The 15283-nt window shown below is 38.7% G+C and overlaps 1 protein-coding gene and 1 non-coding gene across 4 annotated transcripts in view; both read left to right on the top strand.

The window, feature by feature from the left end:
• CEP126 (centrosomal protein 126) overlaps window positions 1-13774 on the top strand; it is a 122478-nt gene extending 108704 nt beyond the window's left edge. For 2 of the 3 annotated variants that reach the window (XM_040257868.1, XM_040257866.1), the window contains one exon: window positions 3787-4177. In XM_040257868.1, coding sequence (XP_040113802.1) covers window positions 3787-3788 — 2 coding nt within the window. In that variant the 3' untranslated portion in view covers window positions 3789-4177. Of the gene's footprint in view, window positions 1-3786; window positions 4178-13402 lie in introns of those variants that run through there. The other variant, XM_040257867.1, reaches the window with a different exon arrangement.
• On the top strand, window positions 9753-9902 carry LOC120877169. Its single transcript, XR_005724291.1, has one exon. It is a non-coding gene; the product is annotated as a small nucleolar RNA SNORA57 (small nucleolar RNA).
• Window positions 13775-15283: the final 1509 nt, after the last annotated feature.

The following is a 15283-nucleotide window of genomic DNA, read 5'->3' as shown; positions in this document are numbered from 1 at the left end:
TGTTGCTGTTTGCATATTTACCCCATTCGATTGCTCTTTGGGATGTTCCCCCCATACCAGTGCTTGATAGTGTTGATCTGGGTTTCTCATCTCAAGCATAGAAGTAAACTGATGTGTTTTTTCTTCCTAATGTGTTTAGTATGAATTTTAAAAGATACATCATTTTTAAAAATTATTCTGAAAGGTGTAAAACCATTTAAATCATTTGAAACCATTATCCAGAAAGAACAATAATGGATTTCTAACAGTGGGATTTCAGGCACTTTAATACTTGAGTTAGAGGAATAATTTTGAGCAGGAGAGCTACCTCAGTATCTTTCATAGCACAGTCAACTGCTATTGCTTAGAGCAAGTGCTGTTCTGAGATTTTTCAGAAGAAAAGTATTCAACCCACTCTTTCCTGTATTCCTTCATTGAACACTCATAATCACTTTAATAATATCCGCCCCCATAGAGTACTGATTAGCATTATGTGAGATAATCACCCATGTAAAGCACTTAGAACAGAACCTATAATATAGCATGTGCTAAATACATGTTAAGTTGCACAATTATTATTATTGCCACCTCGGCTTCCCAGGTGGCTCAGACAGTAAAGAATCTGCCTGCAATGTGGGAGACCTGGGTTCGATCCCTGGGTCAGGAAGATCCCCTGGAGAAGAAAATGGCAGCCCACTCCAGTATTCCTGCCTGGAGAATCCCAGGGACAGAGGAGCCTGGTGGGCTACAATCGATGGGATCACAAAGAGTCAGACACGACTGAGCAACTAACACACATGGTCATCTTGCTAGTTTAAATTATCTCCAAAAAAAGTGACATTCCAAAAAGTATTTACATGAAATTTACATGCAAAGTATAACTTCTCTTCTGAAAAATAGGAATTATTCTAACAACAATTTTTAATCCCACAATGTACAATGTCGATCTTCCATTCCAGCCAAACATGTTTAATGTATTTAATGTGAATCAAGTTTGCAGTCCTCTGCTCTGTTTTCATGTTTTTCTCATGCTTTACTTACGTTCTTGCCCAGTTCCTATCTGCGCTATATTTTTGCTCTACTCTTCAGACACAACCCTCTAAGCTGCAGTTTAATGTTACTTCTCCCATGAAGTATCCTGCGACCAATCTGTCTATGATACTCTAAGCCTCCTCTGAACTTATTACTGCAGTATATCTGGTTTTATACATATATACTCCATATGCAGTTTGTTAGTTGTCTTTCTAAGTGAATAATCTTTTTTGGATCTTAGAGGCTTTTTTTCACTTATCTGCCCACTTCATAGAAATTTGCAAAATATTAGTGGAGATTATATGGCTTTTTTTTATACATGGTCTGTGAATATAGAAATTATCCACATTTTTCAGACTTCAATAAAATGCAGTGAACCTGAAACTTTTTTTAATATTCTAAGGATTCTATGCTCCATAAAAGTACCACTGTTTCTAGCGTTCTTCCAAAGGCCTCTACTGAGTGTTGTTTATCTGTTTGTTTGCTTTGGCTGCACAGGCTTTCTCCAGTTGTGGGTGCACAGGCTCCTCTGGTTACAGAGCGCCGGCTCCAGAGCACACTGGCTCAGCTGTCCTGTCAGCTGAGGTCTCGGTTTCCCGACCACGACCACACGCACAGCCCTGTGGGCTCCCAGCCACCGGGCCACCTGGGAAGTCCCTGAGTGTTAATGTTCTTGTGTACTCACTCAGTCGTGTCCAACTCCAAACCCATGGACTGCAGCCCACCAGACTCCTCTGTCCATGGAATCCACCAGGCAAGAATACTAGAGTGGGTTGCCATTTCCTTCTCCAGGGGATCTTCCCAACCCAGGGATCGAACCTGTATCTCCTGCATTGGCAGGTAGATTCTTTACCAGTGCACCACCTGGGAAGCCCCTGAGTGTTAACATTGAATCAATAATAGTCTTTGTGGCAACTGAACATTTTTGAGATATAATTAGAAGAAAGGAAGCTCACACTTACTAGGCTCCTACCATTGAAAAGCACTGTACCAAATGGTCTCATAGACATATTCTTCTGTTTAGTCTTCTAAGTTGGCGACATTAAGTGATTTTCTCAACTCTCAAAACTGTGATGAGTTCTGGTGATGAGTTCTCAGTGATGAGTCAGGGTTTACACTTTCCCATCTTCCCCCCAAAATCTGTTCTACCTTTTATAATCCTTATTTCAATCAATGACACCATTATCCACCAAATTTCCCAGAGAGAAATTTATATCTTATCCAGGCTTCTCATTCTCCCTTAACCCCCAGTCATAAATCCTCCCAATAATAAAGTGCATCTCAAATCCACTGACTTCTCTCTATTTCTACTATTATCTTAGTTTAAGAATTCATCATGTCTCATCTAGACCATTTCAACAGCCTCCCTTTTTGCTCTCACCACTGCGTCTTTCACACCATCGCCATCAGAGTAATCTTTTTAAAGCGCAAGTATGAACATAACACTCTCTTTCTTAAAACCCAATCTCAGTAGTTACCCATCACCTGAAAGATAAAATTAAGACTTCCCTGGTGGTACCTTGAATAAGAATCCGTCTGCCAGTGCAGGGGACAGGGTTCAATCCCCGGCCCAGGAAGATTCCACATGCCACAGAGCAGCTAAGCCCATGCCCCACAACTACTGAGCCTGCACTCTAGGGCCTATGAGCTGCAGAGCCCACGGGCCGCAACTGCTGAAGCCCCTTCACCTAGAGCCTGTGTTCTGCAGCAAGAGAAGTCACCCCAATGCAGCAAAGAGCAGCCACTGTTTGCCGCAGCAACAAAGACCCAGTGCACCCAAAAACAAATAAATTGATAATGAAAAGTAATTTTTAAAAACTCCAGAGAACCACACTAAAGAGCGTTTCACTCTCATCTCCAGTTGCTCCCCAGGTCATAATTTACATACTCTTGAGTAAGAAGCAGGTCTCCCTGGAACTTCTTGCAGCATCCCGGGCCCATGCTGCTCCCAATGCCTGACAGGAGTGCTGCTAAATTCCTCTCTCCTCTATTCTTTAAGACTTGACTTCAGTGTCATCCCCCTGATAGGCTTACCCAGCTCAGACTTTGTTTTACCCAAAATTTAGAAGTTCTTCTTTTTGGCAACCGTAGAAGTCTGATTTTTTTCTTTTTGTAAAAATTATTATATTTGTCTATTTTTATTCACTGAACAAATATAGGCTTAGTTCTTACCCTGTGTCAAGCTGGGACTCCAAAGCAGAAAACACTTTCCTTTCCTCAAGTAAGGAAGTAAGTCTGTGCATTACAATATAGGATAAAAGGGTTACTGCAGGGCAGCCTCCAGGCCCTCCCATGATTTTTCAATATAAAAACTAGGAATCTTAGAAGCAGAATTTTCAGTTTGGAATATTTTACCTGCTTTTTTAATAAAATAAATTTAATAAATTCTTAACAATCACCTTCCCAAGAACTTCTTTAGCCTAACATTGTTAAACTATTCCTAGGGTATTATATGGGCTCCAAGTGAACCTGTAGAAAATAAAATTATTAAATTTTGACCATTTACACAGCAGGTTATGATTTTTAAAAAGCACCTCTAAGTACATCTTACCAATAGCAAAGAGTAAAGATTATGAACCATTATAATTAGTATGATGCCTTATATAAAGTGATAGTCATCATGTTGAGATTGATGTTTATGTAGCATTTGAGGAATTGAATTACGAGTTCAGTCTTATTAAAATCTGTAATGTGTAAGGAGATCCACCTAACAGATTTTACCTTAAAGAATATGAATACTACAGTAAAAGAATATATTCTGAAATTATGTTACAGAACAGCCAGCCAAGGACCAGTCCATCTCCTGATGTTGGATCCAGATCACAGAGAAAATACTGATGAGTATAACAGTAGCTATTACATGGGATCATTATTTTTGAGAATCTCCTATAAATATATATTTATGTGTTTGTTAATTATTAAAATAAAATACCATCAAATAACATGAACAATGGAGATAAATTGATTTACATTTATGCTTATAATACTTTATTATGTATTTTATTGATAAATACATTTTTAATAAATGAAAATACTGCACTGTTTTTAATGAGAATGCTACTGGAAATAAATTCATTGTATTTAAAAAGTAAGATATTTTATTATTCAAATTAGCTCAGGAGCTTGTTTTGCTGAAATTCCTAATAAATCCTAAATTTTTGTAGAATGGTGTAAAAAGTTTATGATTAATAATACCTCTCATAAATAGTAATTCTATTTGTTTAGGACTTTGAAGGATCTCTGTACTTTGGGGATGTTACTATAGGGTCTTATTCTCAATTCTGCATGTTCAGAAATTAAAGTTATCACTTTTTAAAGGGGTGATTGGTCTCTAAAGAACTGGCTTTACTAGTAAAGCTCATGGGCAAATGATAAATATCAAAAGTAAACTGCAATCCCAACTGGATTACTTAAATTGTCTGATCAGTATGTTCTTTTCCCAATTAGAGTGTCTATTTTATTTAAGTATAGAAACAAAACCCAAAGTTGTATGATCATTAAAAAAAATTGTTTTCATAAAATTAAGATAGTCTCATACATCCTTTTGAAGAAGGAAATGGCTACCCACTCCAGGATTCTTGCCTGGAAAATTCCATGGACAGAGGAACCTGGTGGGCCACAGTCCATGGGATCACAGAGTCGGCCACGACTGAGTACATCAGCAGCATACATCCTTTTATCAAGTGTTTCTACTTCATGCTCTCATCACCTCTCATCTGGACTATTTCAAGATGAATCTCTTACCTCTGGCACCAATAAGGCTGCTAGAGCGGCATTTTTAAAGTGTGAATGAAGTGACCAGAATGAAAATCATAACAATCCCAACTTAAATGTCTTTAGAGCTTCCTCTCTGGCTGCTAGAGAAAATTTACACACCTGAGCATGGCATGTAAGACTCTTCATATCCTGAGTCTCCCCTGTTTACCTACATCATCTTTACCAACTCTCTCACCACACCACTTATTTCAGCATACTGAACTCCTTACAAACCCCCAGATACAACCTTCTATTTCGTGCCTCTCTGCCTGTACGTATACCCTTGATATTGTCTTGGAATGCCTTCCCTTTCACTCTACTTACATCTGCTGATAAACTTTAATTCATTCTTTTAAATTCTGTTTAGGTTAAATTTCCTCCCAATTTTTTCTAGTAATCATCTCCACTACCTATAAATCTCCACTACATATAAATTTGTACCCTACATTATAATTATTTGTGTGCATAAATGTCTGTTCTTCTAGATCAAGAGAATTCTAGAAGATAGAAATTGTCCTTAATTTGTGCCCTTTGAAATTAAAATAAGGTACATACTGGCAGATCAAAATAACAAAGGAAGAAATATTCAATTGTTCAATTTGTTGAGCCCCTATTGTGTGCTAGGGATACAATAAAAAACAAAACTAACTGTCTGCCACTATGGAATTTAAATTTTAGTGAGAATTACAGATTTTAAAACATAAGACTAATAATATTAGATAGTTATAACATACTATAATATCAGATGACACTGAATGAAAACCAGAGCATGGTAAAGTAAAAGTGAAGTCGCTCAGTCGTGTCCGACTCTTTGCGACCAGTGGACTGTAGCCCGCCAGGCTCCTCCATCCATGGGATTCTCCAGGCAAGAATACTGGAGTGCGTTGCCATTTCCTTCTCCAGGGGATCTTCCCGACCCAGGGATCGAACCCAGGTCTCCCACATTGCAGGCATACGCTTTAACCTCTGCAACACCAGGGAAGCCAGTAGAGCATGGTAAGGGACAGAGAATGATGGGAGTATTATTTTAGACAGAGAGGTAAAGTGCTCAGAGAAGGGCTCTGAGAAACTGACATTTGGGTACATATGTGAGTGGGGTACAGTGGCCTCAGAATGGAAAAGGTTAGTTTTCATTCCAATCCCCAAAAGGGCAATGTCAAAGATGTTCAAACTACCACACAATTGCACTCATCTCACACACTAGCAAAGTAATGCTCAAAATTCTCCAAGCCAGGCTTCAACAGTACGTGAACTGTGAACTTCCAGATGTTCAAGCTGGATTTAGAAAAGGCAGAGGAACCAGAGATCAGATTGCCAACATCTGTTGGATCATCGAGAAAGCAAGAGAGTTCCAGAAAAACATCTACTTCTGCTTTCTTGATTTTGCCAAAGCCTTTGACTGTGTGGATCACAACAAACTGTGGAAAATTCTGAAAGAGATGGGAATACCAGACCACCTGACCCACCTGTTCAGAAATTTGTATGCAGATCAAGAAGCAACAGTTAGAACTGGACATGGAACAACTGACTGGTTCCAAATAGGAAGAGGAGTACGTCAAAGCTGTATATGGTCACCCTTCTTATTTAACTTCTATGCAGAGTACATCATGAGAAATGCTGGGCTGGATGAAGCACAAGCTGGAATCAAGATTGCTGGGAGAAATATTAATAATCTCAGATATGTAGATGACACCACCCTTTTGGCAGAAAGTGAAGAATTAAAGAGCTTCTTGATGAAAGTGAAAGAGGAGAGTTAAAAAGTTGGCTTAAAACAACTAATCTCAAAATATACAAGCAATTTATGCAGCTCAATTCCAGAAAAATAAATGACCCAATCAAAAAATGGGCCAAAGAACTAAATAGACATTTCTCCAAAGAAGACATATGGATGGCTAACAAAAACATGAAAAGATGCTCAACATCACTCATTATCAGAGAAATGCAAATCAAGACCAAATGAGGTACCATTTCACACCAGTCAGAATGGCTGCAATCCAAAAGTCTACAAGCAATAAATTCTGGAGAGGGTGTGGAGAAAAGGGAACTGTTGGTGGGAATGCAAACTAGTACAGCCACTATGGAGAACAGTGTGGAGATTCCTTTAAAAACTGGAAATAGAACTGCCTTATGACCCAGCAATCCCACTGCTGGGCATACACACCAAGGAAATCAGAATTGAAAGAGACATGTGTACCCCAATGTTTATCGCAGCACTGTTTATAATAGCCAGGACATGGAAGCAAACTAGATGTCCATCAGCAGATGAATGGATAAGAAAGCTGTGGTACATATATACAATGGAATGTTCAGTTCAGTTCAATTCAGTCACTCAGTCGTATCCGACTCTTTGTGACCCCATGAATCACAGCGCGCCAGGCCTCCCTGTCCATCACCATCTCCCGGAGTTCACTCAGACTCACATCCATCAAGTCCGTGATGCCATCCAGCCATCTCATCCTCTGTCGTCCCCTTCTCCTCCTGCCCCCAATCCCTCCCAGCATCAGAGTCTTTTCCAATGAGTCAACTCTTTGCATGAGGTGGCCAAAGTACTGGAGTTTCAGCTTTAGCATCATTCCTTCCAAAGAAATCCCAGGGTTGATCTCCTTCAGAATGGACTGGTTGGATCTCCTTGCAGTCCAAGGGATTCTCAAGAGTCTTCTCCAACACCACAGTTCAAAAGCATCAATTCTTCAGTGCTCAGCCTTCTTCACAGTCCAACTCTCACATCCATACATGACCACTCAGCCATTAAAAAGAATACATTTGAATCAGTTCTAATGAGGTGGATGAAACTGGAACCTATTATACAGAGTGAAGTAAGCCAGAAAGAAAAACACCAATACAGTATACTAACACATATATATGGAATCTAGAAAGATGGTAATGATGACCCTATATGTGAGACAGCAAAAGAGACACAGATGTATAGAACAGTCTTCTGGACTCTGTGGGAGAGGGAGAGGGTGGGATGATTTGGGAGAATGGCATTGAAACATGTATACTATCATGTAAGAAACGAATCGCCAGTCTAGGTTCGATACAGGATACAGGATGCCTGGGGCTGGTGCACTGGGATGATCCAGAGAGATGATATCGGGAGGGTGGTGGGAGGGGGGTTCAGGATTGGGAACGCACGTACACCCGTGGCAGATTCATGTCAATGTATGCCCAAACCAATACAGTATTGTAAAGTAAAAAATAAATAAATAAAAAATAAAGAGCAAAAAATAATAATAATAAAAATAAATTTAAAATTTAAAAAAATAAAAATAATGAGAATGAGAGTTGTAAAACTAACTGCTCACATTAAGTGGTCCTTATTTATAAATTATGGCTAGCTTAAAAATTATCTTAGAATTTCTTTTTTTCACTCCATGGGTAAAAACCATAATTTATGGTGACAATGATTTTGAAATACAAAAATAGAAGATTTTCTTTTTCTTTTTTACTCTTTTTTTAATTAAAGTATAGTTGATTTACAGAGTTGTGTTAGTTTTAGGTGTACAGCAAAGTGATTTAGTTATATATCTTTTTTCAGATTCTTTTCCTTTATGGGTTATTATAAAATGTTAAGTATAGTTCCCTGTCCTATATGGTAGGTCCTTGTTGGTTATTTTTTTCTATATTAATCCCAAACTCCTAGTTTCTGACTCCCCACAGCTTTCTCCTTTGGTAATCATAAGCTTTTTCTCTATCTGTAAATCTATTTCTGTTTTGTATATAAGTCCATTCGTATGCGAGACAGCAAAAGAGACACAGATTTATAAAACAGTCTTTTGGACTCTGTAGGAGAGTGAGAGGGTGGGATGATTTGAGAGAATGGCATTGAAACATGTATAATATCATATAAGAAATGAATCACCAGTCTAGATTTGATGCAGGGTGCAGGATGCTTGGGGCTGGTGCACTGGGATGACCCAGAGGGATGGTTTGGGTGGGGGGAGGAAGTGGGAGAGGGGTTCAGGATTTGGAAGATGTGTACACCCGTGGCAGATTCATGTTGATGTGTGGCAAAACCAATACAATATTGTAAAGTAAAAATAAACAAATAATAATAATAAATAATAAATAAATATTAAAAAAGAAAAAAGAAACTCAACATTCAGAAAACTAAGATCATGGCATCCAGTTGCATCACTTCATGGCAAATAGACAGGGAAACAATGGAAACAGTGACAGACTTTATATTTTTGGGCTCCAAAATCACTGCAGATGGTGACTACAGCCATGAAATTAAAAGATGCTTTCTCCTTGGAAGAACAGCTGTGACCAACCTAGACAGCATATTAAAAAGCAGAGACATTACTTTGCCAACAAATGTCCATCTAGTCAAAGCTATGGTTTTTCCAGTAGTCATGTATGGATGTGAGAGATGGGCTATAAAGAAAGCTGAGCACCAAAGAATTGATGCTTTTGAACTGTGGCATTGGAGAAGACTCGAGAGTCCCTTGGACTGCAAGGAGATCCAACCAATCAATCCTAAAGTAAATCAGTCCTGAATATTCATTGGAAGGACTGATTCTGAAGCTGAAACTCCAATACTTTGGCCACCTGATACGAAGAGCTGACTCATTGGAAAAGACCCTGATGCTGGTAAAGATTGAAGGCGGGAGGAGAAGGGGACGGCGGCAGGGGATGAGATGGTTGGATGACATCACTGACTCAATGGACATGAGTTTGAGTGGACTCCGGGAGGTGGTGATGGACAGGGAGGCCTGGCGTGCTGCAGGGTCACAAAGAGTTGGACACGACTGAGCAACTGAACTGAACTGAACTGATTCGGTTACCATAGTCCAGAGACAGCTTAAACCCACCCAAGGTCATGACCAACTGAAAGAAAAAGTATTTGTACATTCTTATTTGGAGTGTATAAGAGTAGAATTTAATAAGGCAATAGAAAATTTAGAGCTCAGATTTTAAAAAATAGAAAGTTGCTTGCCTCTACCAGTAAACATTTTGGACTTTTTTTTAATGCTATCAATACACCTCTGTGAATCACGATGGCATTAAACAACTTTCCCTTCAGTCCTAGTCATGTGCAGAGGTCCAGAAAGGGCTGTGGCCCTCTCTGTGTCATGCCTTTGGTACCGGTGGCTTCCAGTCCATGAGTACTAACCTCGAGCACCCAGACATCAGGCTCCAGAGCAGTAGGGTTCAGCAGGCTCCTCCCCGAGGTACTGACTTGTTCTTTGGTATCAGGTCTGCAGAGCCGCGCTGGGAGCCTGAGCTGTGCTTGCCTCTCCTCTCCCACTTCACATTTCAAACAATGAAGGCTGTTCTACAGGAAAATGAATAAAACAAAATTATATTCCCATGGGGTAATCAGGCAAGATGGGTGTGCCATGATGTTTGTGAAGCATTTCAAACATCTTAAATGAAAATGGGTTTTTTTTTAAGACAAGGATTCATATTTATGTGTTGCTGTGAATGTATTCATCAGCCTCCTACATGCTAAAGCAACTCCACAGTTAATATTCCTTAACTTTAATCCCTTTCATTTGTACATCAAAGAATATCTCTAAACAAGGGATAGTTAAAAAATAATTAAAAATCCAAAGTCAGGCTAGACCAGGATAACCTCACTAGTAAACTGGTAAAGCAGGACAAGATTTGTACTTTACTATGGCATCTGGTCCCATCACTTCATGGGAAATAGATGGGGAAACAGTGGAAACAGTGTCAGACTTTATTTCTGGGGGCTCCAAAATCACTGCAGATGGTGATTGCAGCCATGAAATTAAAAGACACTTACTCCTTGGAAGAAAAGCTATGACCAACCTAGAGAGCATATTGAAAAGCAGAGACATTACTTTGCCAACAAAGGTCCATCTAGTCAAGGCTATGGTTTTTCCAGTGGTCATGTATGGATATGAGAGTTGGACTGTGAAGAAAGCTGAGTGTTGAAGAATTGATGCTTTTGAACTGTGGTGTTGGAGAAGACTCTTGAGAGTCCCTTGGACTGCAAGGAGATCCAACCAGTCCATTCTGAAGGAGACCAGCCCTGGGATTTCTTTGAAGGGAATGATGCTGAAGCTGAAGCTCCAGTACTTTGGCCACCTCATGTGAAGAATTGACTCATTGGAAAAGACTCTGATGCTGGGAGGGATTGGGGGCAGGAGGAGAAGGGGATGACAGAGGATGAGATAGCTGGATGGCATCACCGACTCACTGGACGTGAGTCTGAGTGAACTCCGGGAGATGGTGATGGACAGGGAGGCCTGGCATGCTGCGATTCATGGGGTTGCAAAGAGTCGGACACAACTGAGTGACTGAACTGAACTGAACTGAACTGAATACATTATGACATTGTCCTTTTATGAAACTGCAATATGACCAGAATCCCCATGCAGTATTGGCCCTGTGTATATGTGTATGTGTGGCAGTCACTCAATCATGTCCAACTCTTTGTGACCCCATGGACTATAGCCTGCCAGGCTCCTCTGCCCATGAATTCTCCAGGCAAGAATTGATAACCATTCTTGCCTGAAGGAATGGCTGGAGTGGATAGCCATTCCTTCTCCAGAGGATCTTCCTGACCCAGGTATTGAACCTGGTCTCACGCATTCCAGGCAGATTCTTTACTGTCTGAGCCACCAGGGAAGCCCATTATTGGCCCTAACTCCTCCAAAAAGAGATGTTATAATTTTAGACCAGAGTGGCTTCATTAAATAAGAAGAGTAGAAGGACAAAGAATATACATTCCTTGCAAATTAAAGTGAAAATGGTGTTTTGCATGCAACCAAAGTGAACACTAAGTAAGAATGTGATAATATATACATTTCAAATAATGTAAGAAAAGTGCCTTATAACACTGAATTTTAACTTTTAGGGGGGAAAAAAAGAATTCTCTTTCAAATTGAGAAGGTAAACTTAGAAGAAACCAAAGAAAATATCACTTTCCTCAATGAATAAACTTATAAAACTCACCACAAGGTAAAATAATCTCTTAGGCAAAGAATATCAAAAAAAATTTTTTTTTAATTAGACACATCTGTGAGACACAGAGCTTCTAATAACTCATAAAAAATTTAGACAGGTTTATCTTTAAAACTGGTGTCAGAGAGGATACTTGCTTCCAAGAGCATGGACAAATATTTGGATATTTGAACTAAAGATGAGTCTGGAAATTTTTTAAATAGATGTTTTAATTATAAAATTATAAAGGGAGGACAAATTATAGATAGATACATCCTATGTCTTGATAAAATTTTATGAAGTGGACACACCTATGTAACCACAACCTACATGAAGATATAGAGCATTACTAGCACCCCAAAATATTATACATTACCCCTGAAGATAATTGCCATTCTGATTTCTATCACCAGAGATTTAATTTGTCCATTTTGGGCCTTTATATAAATAAAATCATACTGGGAAATACATGTATATAATATTAAAATAAGCATCAGAGAGGATTACCAATGACCTCATTTTAAATCCATGTTGGCAAAGCATGTGAAAAGATGCCCAACATCACTAGAGAATTATAAATCAAAACTACAATGAGCTATCACCTCACATCAATCAGAATTCATCAAAAAGTACGCAAACAATAAATGTTAGAGAGGGTGTGGAGAAAAAGGAACCCTCCTACACTGTTGGTGGGAATGTAAATTGGTACAACCGCTATGAGGTTCCTTAAAAAACTGAAAATAAGTTGTCATATAATCCAGCAATCCCACTCCTGACACATATGCAGAGAAAACCATAATTATAAAAAATGCATGCACTCCACTGTTAATTACAGTGCTCTTTACCACAGCCAGACATGGAAGCAGCCTAAATGTCCATCTACAGAGGGATGGATAAAGAATATATATATAGTGGGATGTATATATATAGTGGAATATTACTCAGCCTTAAAGAACGAAATAATGCTATTTGCAGCAACGTGGATGAACGTAGAGCTTGTCATACTGAGTGACATAAGTCAGAGAGATAAAGACAAATATCATATGATACTGCTTATATGTAGAATCTAAAAAAATGACACAAATGAATTTATTTATAAAACAGAAATAGAGTCACAGATACATCTTGTGGAAGCAATCTTGTGGTTACTAGGGCGGAAGGAGTGAGAGGGATAAATTGGGAGATTGAGATTGACATATACGTGCTATTATATATAAAATAGATAACTAATAAAGACCTGAAGGCAGGAGGAGGAAGGGATGACAGAGGATGAGATGGTTGGATGACACCACCGACTCAGTGGACATGAGTTTGAGCAAACTCTGGGAGATGATGAAGGACAGGGAAGCCTGGAGTGCTGCAGTCCATAGGGTTGCAAAGAGTTGGACATGACTGAGCAACTGAACAAAGCAAATGACCTACTGTGTATCACAGAGAGCCTTACTCAATACTCTGTAATGACCTACATAGGAAAAGAATCTTTAAAAGAGTGGGTATATGTATACATATAACTGACTCACTTTGCTGTACAGCAGAAATGAACACTACATTGTAGACCAACTATACTCCAATAAAAATTTTTAAAATAAATAAATCCATGTTGGAAGTAAAATGCACTAACACCAGTCAACACAAGAAATATATAGATTTGCATAGAGGATACTCTTGCTTTCCAAACCCTTCTCTGACTCTCATCTCCCTTCCTTTATGTCACCTCAAGGTCAGTGTCCCTCTGTGAAGTCCTGCTGTCCAGTGCAGTTTCTGGATCAAGGCACTGACTACAGAACTGAGGTGTAATTGCACCTGAGGGCTTTCTTCTCACTCCTATCCAGAAATTCCTCAAAACTGAATCTCTTCCACAAAGATTCACAGCCTCATCACCTCTAGCAATAAGTCTACCTTTCATCTTCTCAAGGACAGAAAGATCAAGCCCTGAGCCTTCGGAATGGGAGCACTAACTCCAAGACCTGAGATTACTAGAGAACTAACCCTAGGGAGTATCAAATAGTGAGAACCCACACAAAGGAAACCACTTGAATACAAGACCCGACACCACCCAACCCACCAGTAGCACACTGTGCAGGACGCCTCATCTGAACAACAAACAAAACAAAAATACAAAACCACTCATCAGCAGACAGGATACCACCTCACAGAAGAAAATCAAACAAACAAACAAAAACTCCGCAAAAATCTCACCCTATACGAAGCTTACACAAACCACTGGACCAATCTTAGGAGAGCAGAAACCAAAAGGAAGAAAGAATCCAAACTTGAAGCCTGGAAAAAGGAGACCTCAAACACAATGAATTAAAAAAAAAATGATGAAAGAAAAAGAGAAATACTACACAAATGAAGGAACAAACTGGAAACACAGAAGTCCAAATAAATGAAGAGGAAATAGGCAAACTCCCTGAAAAAGAATTCAGAATAGTGATAGTAAACATGATCAAAAACCTTGAAAACAAATGGAGAAAATGCAAAAATCAATTAACAAAAACCTAGAAAAATTAAAGAATAAACATACAAACAACACAATTACTGAAATTAAAAATACTCTAGAAGGAATTGATAGCAGAATATCTGAAGCAGAAGAATGAATCAGTGAGCTAGAAGATAAAATGGTGGAAATAACTTCTTAAGAGCAGAATAAAGTAAAAAGAATGAAAAGAACTGAGGATAGTTTCAGAGACCTCTGGGATGATATCAAACACACCAACATTAGAATTATAGGGGTCTCAGAAGAAGAGCAAAAGAAAGGGTATGAGAAAATTTTTAAAGAGATTATAGTTGAAAATTTCCCCAATATGGAAAAGGAAATAGTTCAAGTTCAAGAGGCACAAAGAATTCCATACAGGATAAACCCAAGGAGAAACATGCCAAGACACATACTAATCAAACTAACAAAGACTAGACACAAAGAGAGAATATTAAAAGCAGCAAAGGAAAAGCAACAAGTAACATACAAGGGAAACCCCATACGTTTAACAGATGATCTTTCAGCAGAAACTCTGCAGGCCAGAAGGGAATGGGAGAATATATTTAAAGTACTGAAAGGGAAAAATCCACAGCCCAAGATTACTGTACCCAGCAAGGATCTCATTCAAAATTGATGGAGAAATAAAAAGCTTTTCAGACAAGCAAAAGTTAAGAGTATTCACTACCACCAAACCAGCTTTACAACAAATGATAAAGGGACTAATATAGTCAAGAAATACAAGAGAAGAAAAAGATCTACAAAATCAACCCCAAACAATTAAGAAAATATGATAGAACATATCTATCAATAATTAATTTAAATATAAATGGATTAAATGCTCCAACCAAAAGATGCAGACTGGCTGAATGGATACAAAAACAAGACCCATATATGTGCTGTCTACAAGAGACCCACTTCAGGTCTAAAGACACATATAGACTGAAAGTGAGAACATGGAAAAATATATTCCATGCAAATGGGAGGCAAAAGAAAGCTGGAGTGGCAATCCTCATATCATACAAAATAGACCTTAAAATAAAGACGATTACAAGAGATAAGGAAGGACACTACATGATGATCAAGGGATCAATCCAAAAGGAAGACATAACAATTGTATATATC

This window comes from Oryx dammah, unplaced genomic scaffold, assembly GCF_014754425.2.
Source record: "Oryx dammah isolate SB20612 unplaced genomic scaffold, SCBI_Odam_1.1 HiC_scaffold_17, whole genome shotgun sequence".
Lineage (NCBI taxonomy): Eukaryota > Metazoa > Chordata > Mammalia > Artiodactyla > Bovidae > Oryx > Oryx dammah.
The sequence above is the reverse complement of the archived record's forward strand: the minus strand, read 5'-3'. Positions and strand labels throughout refer to the sequence as shown.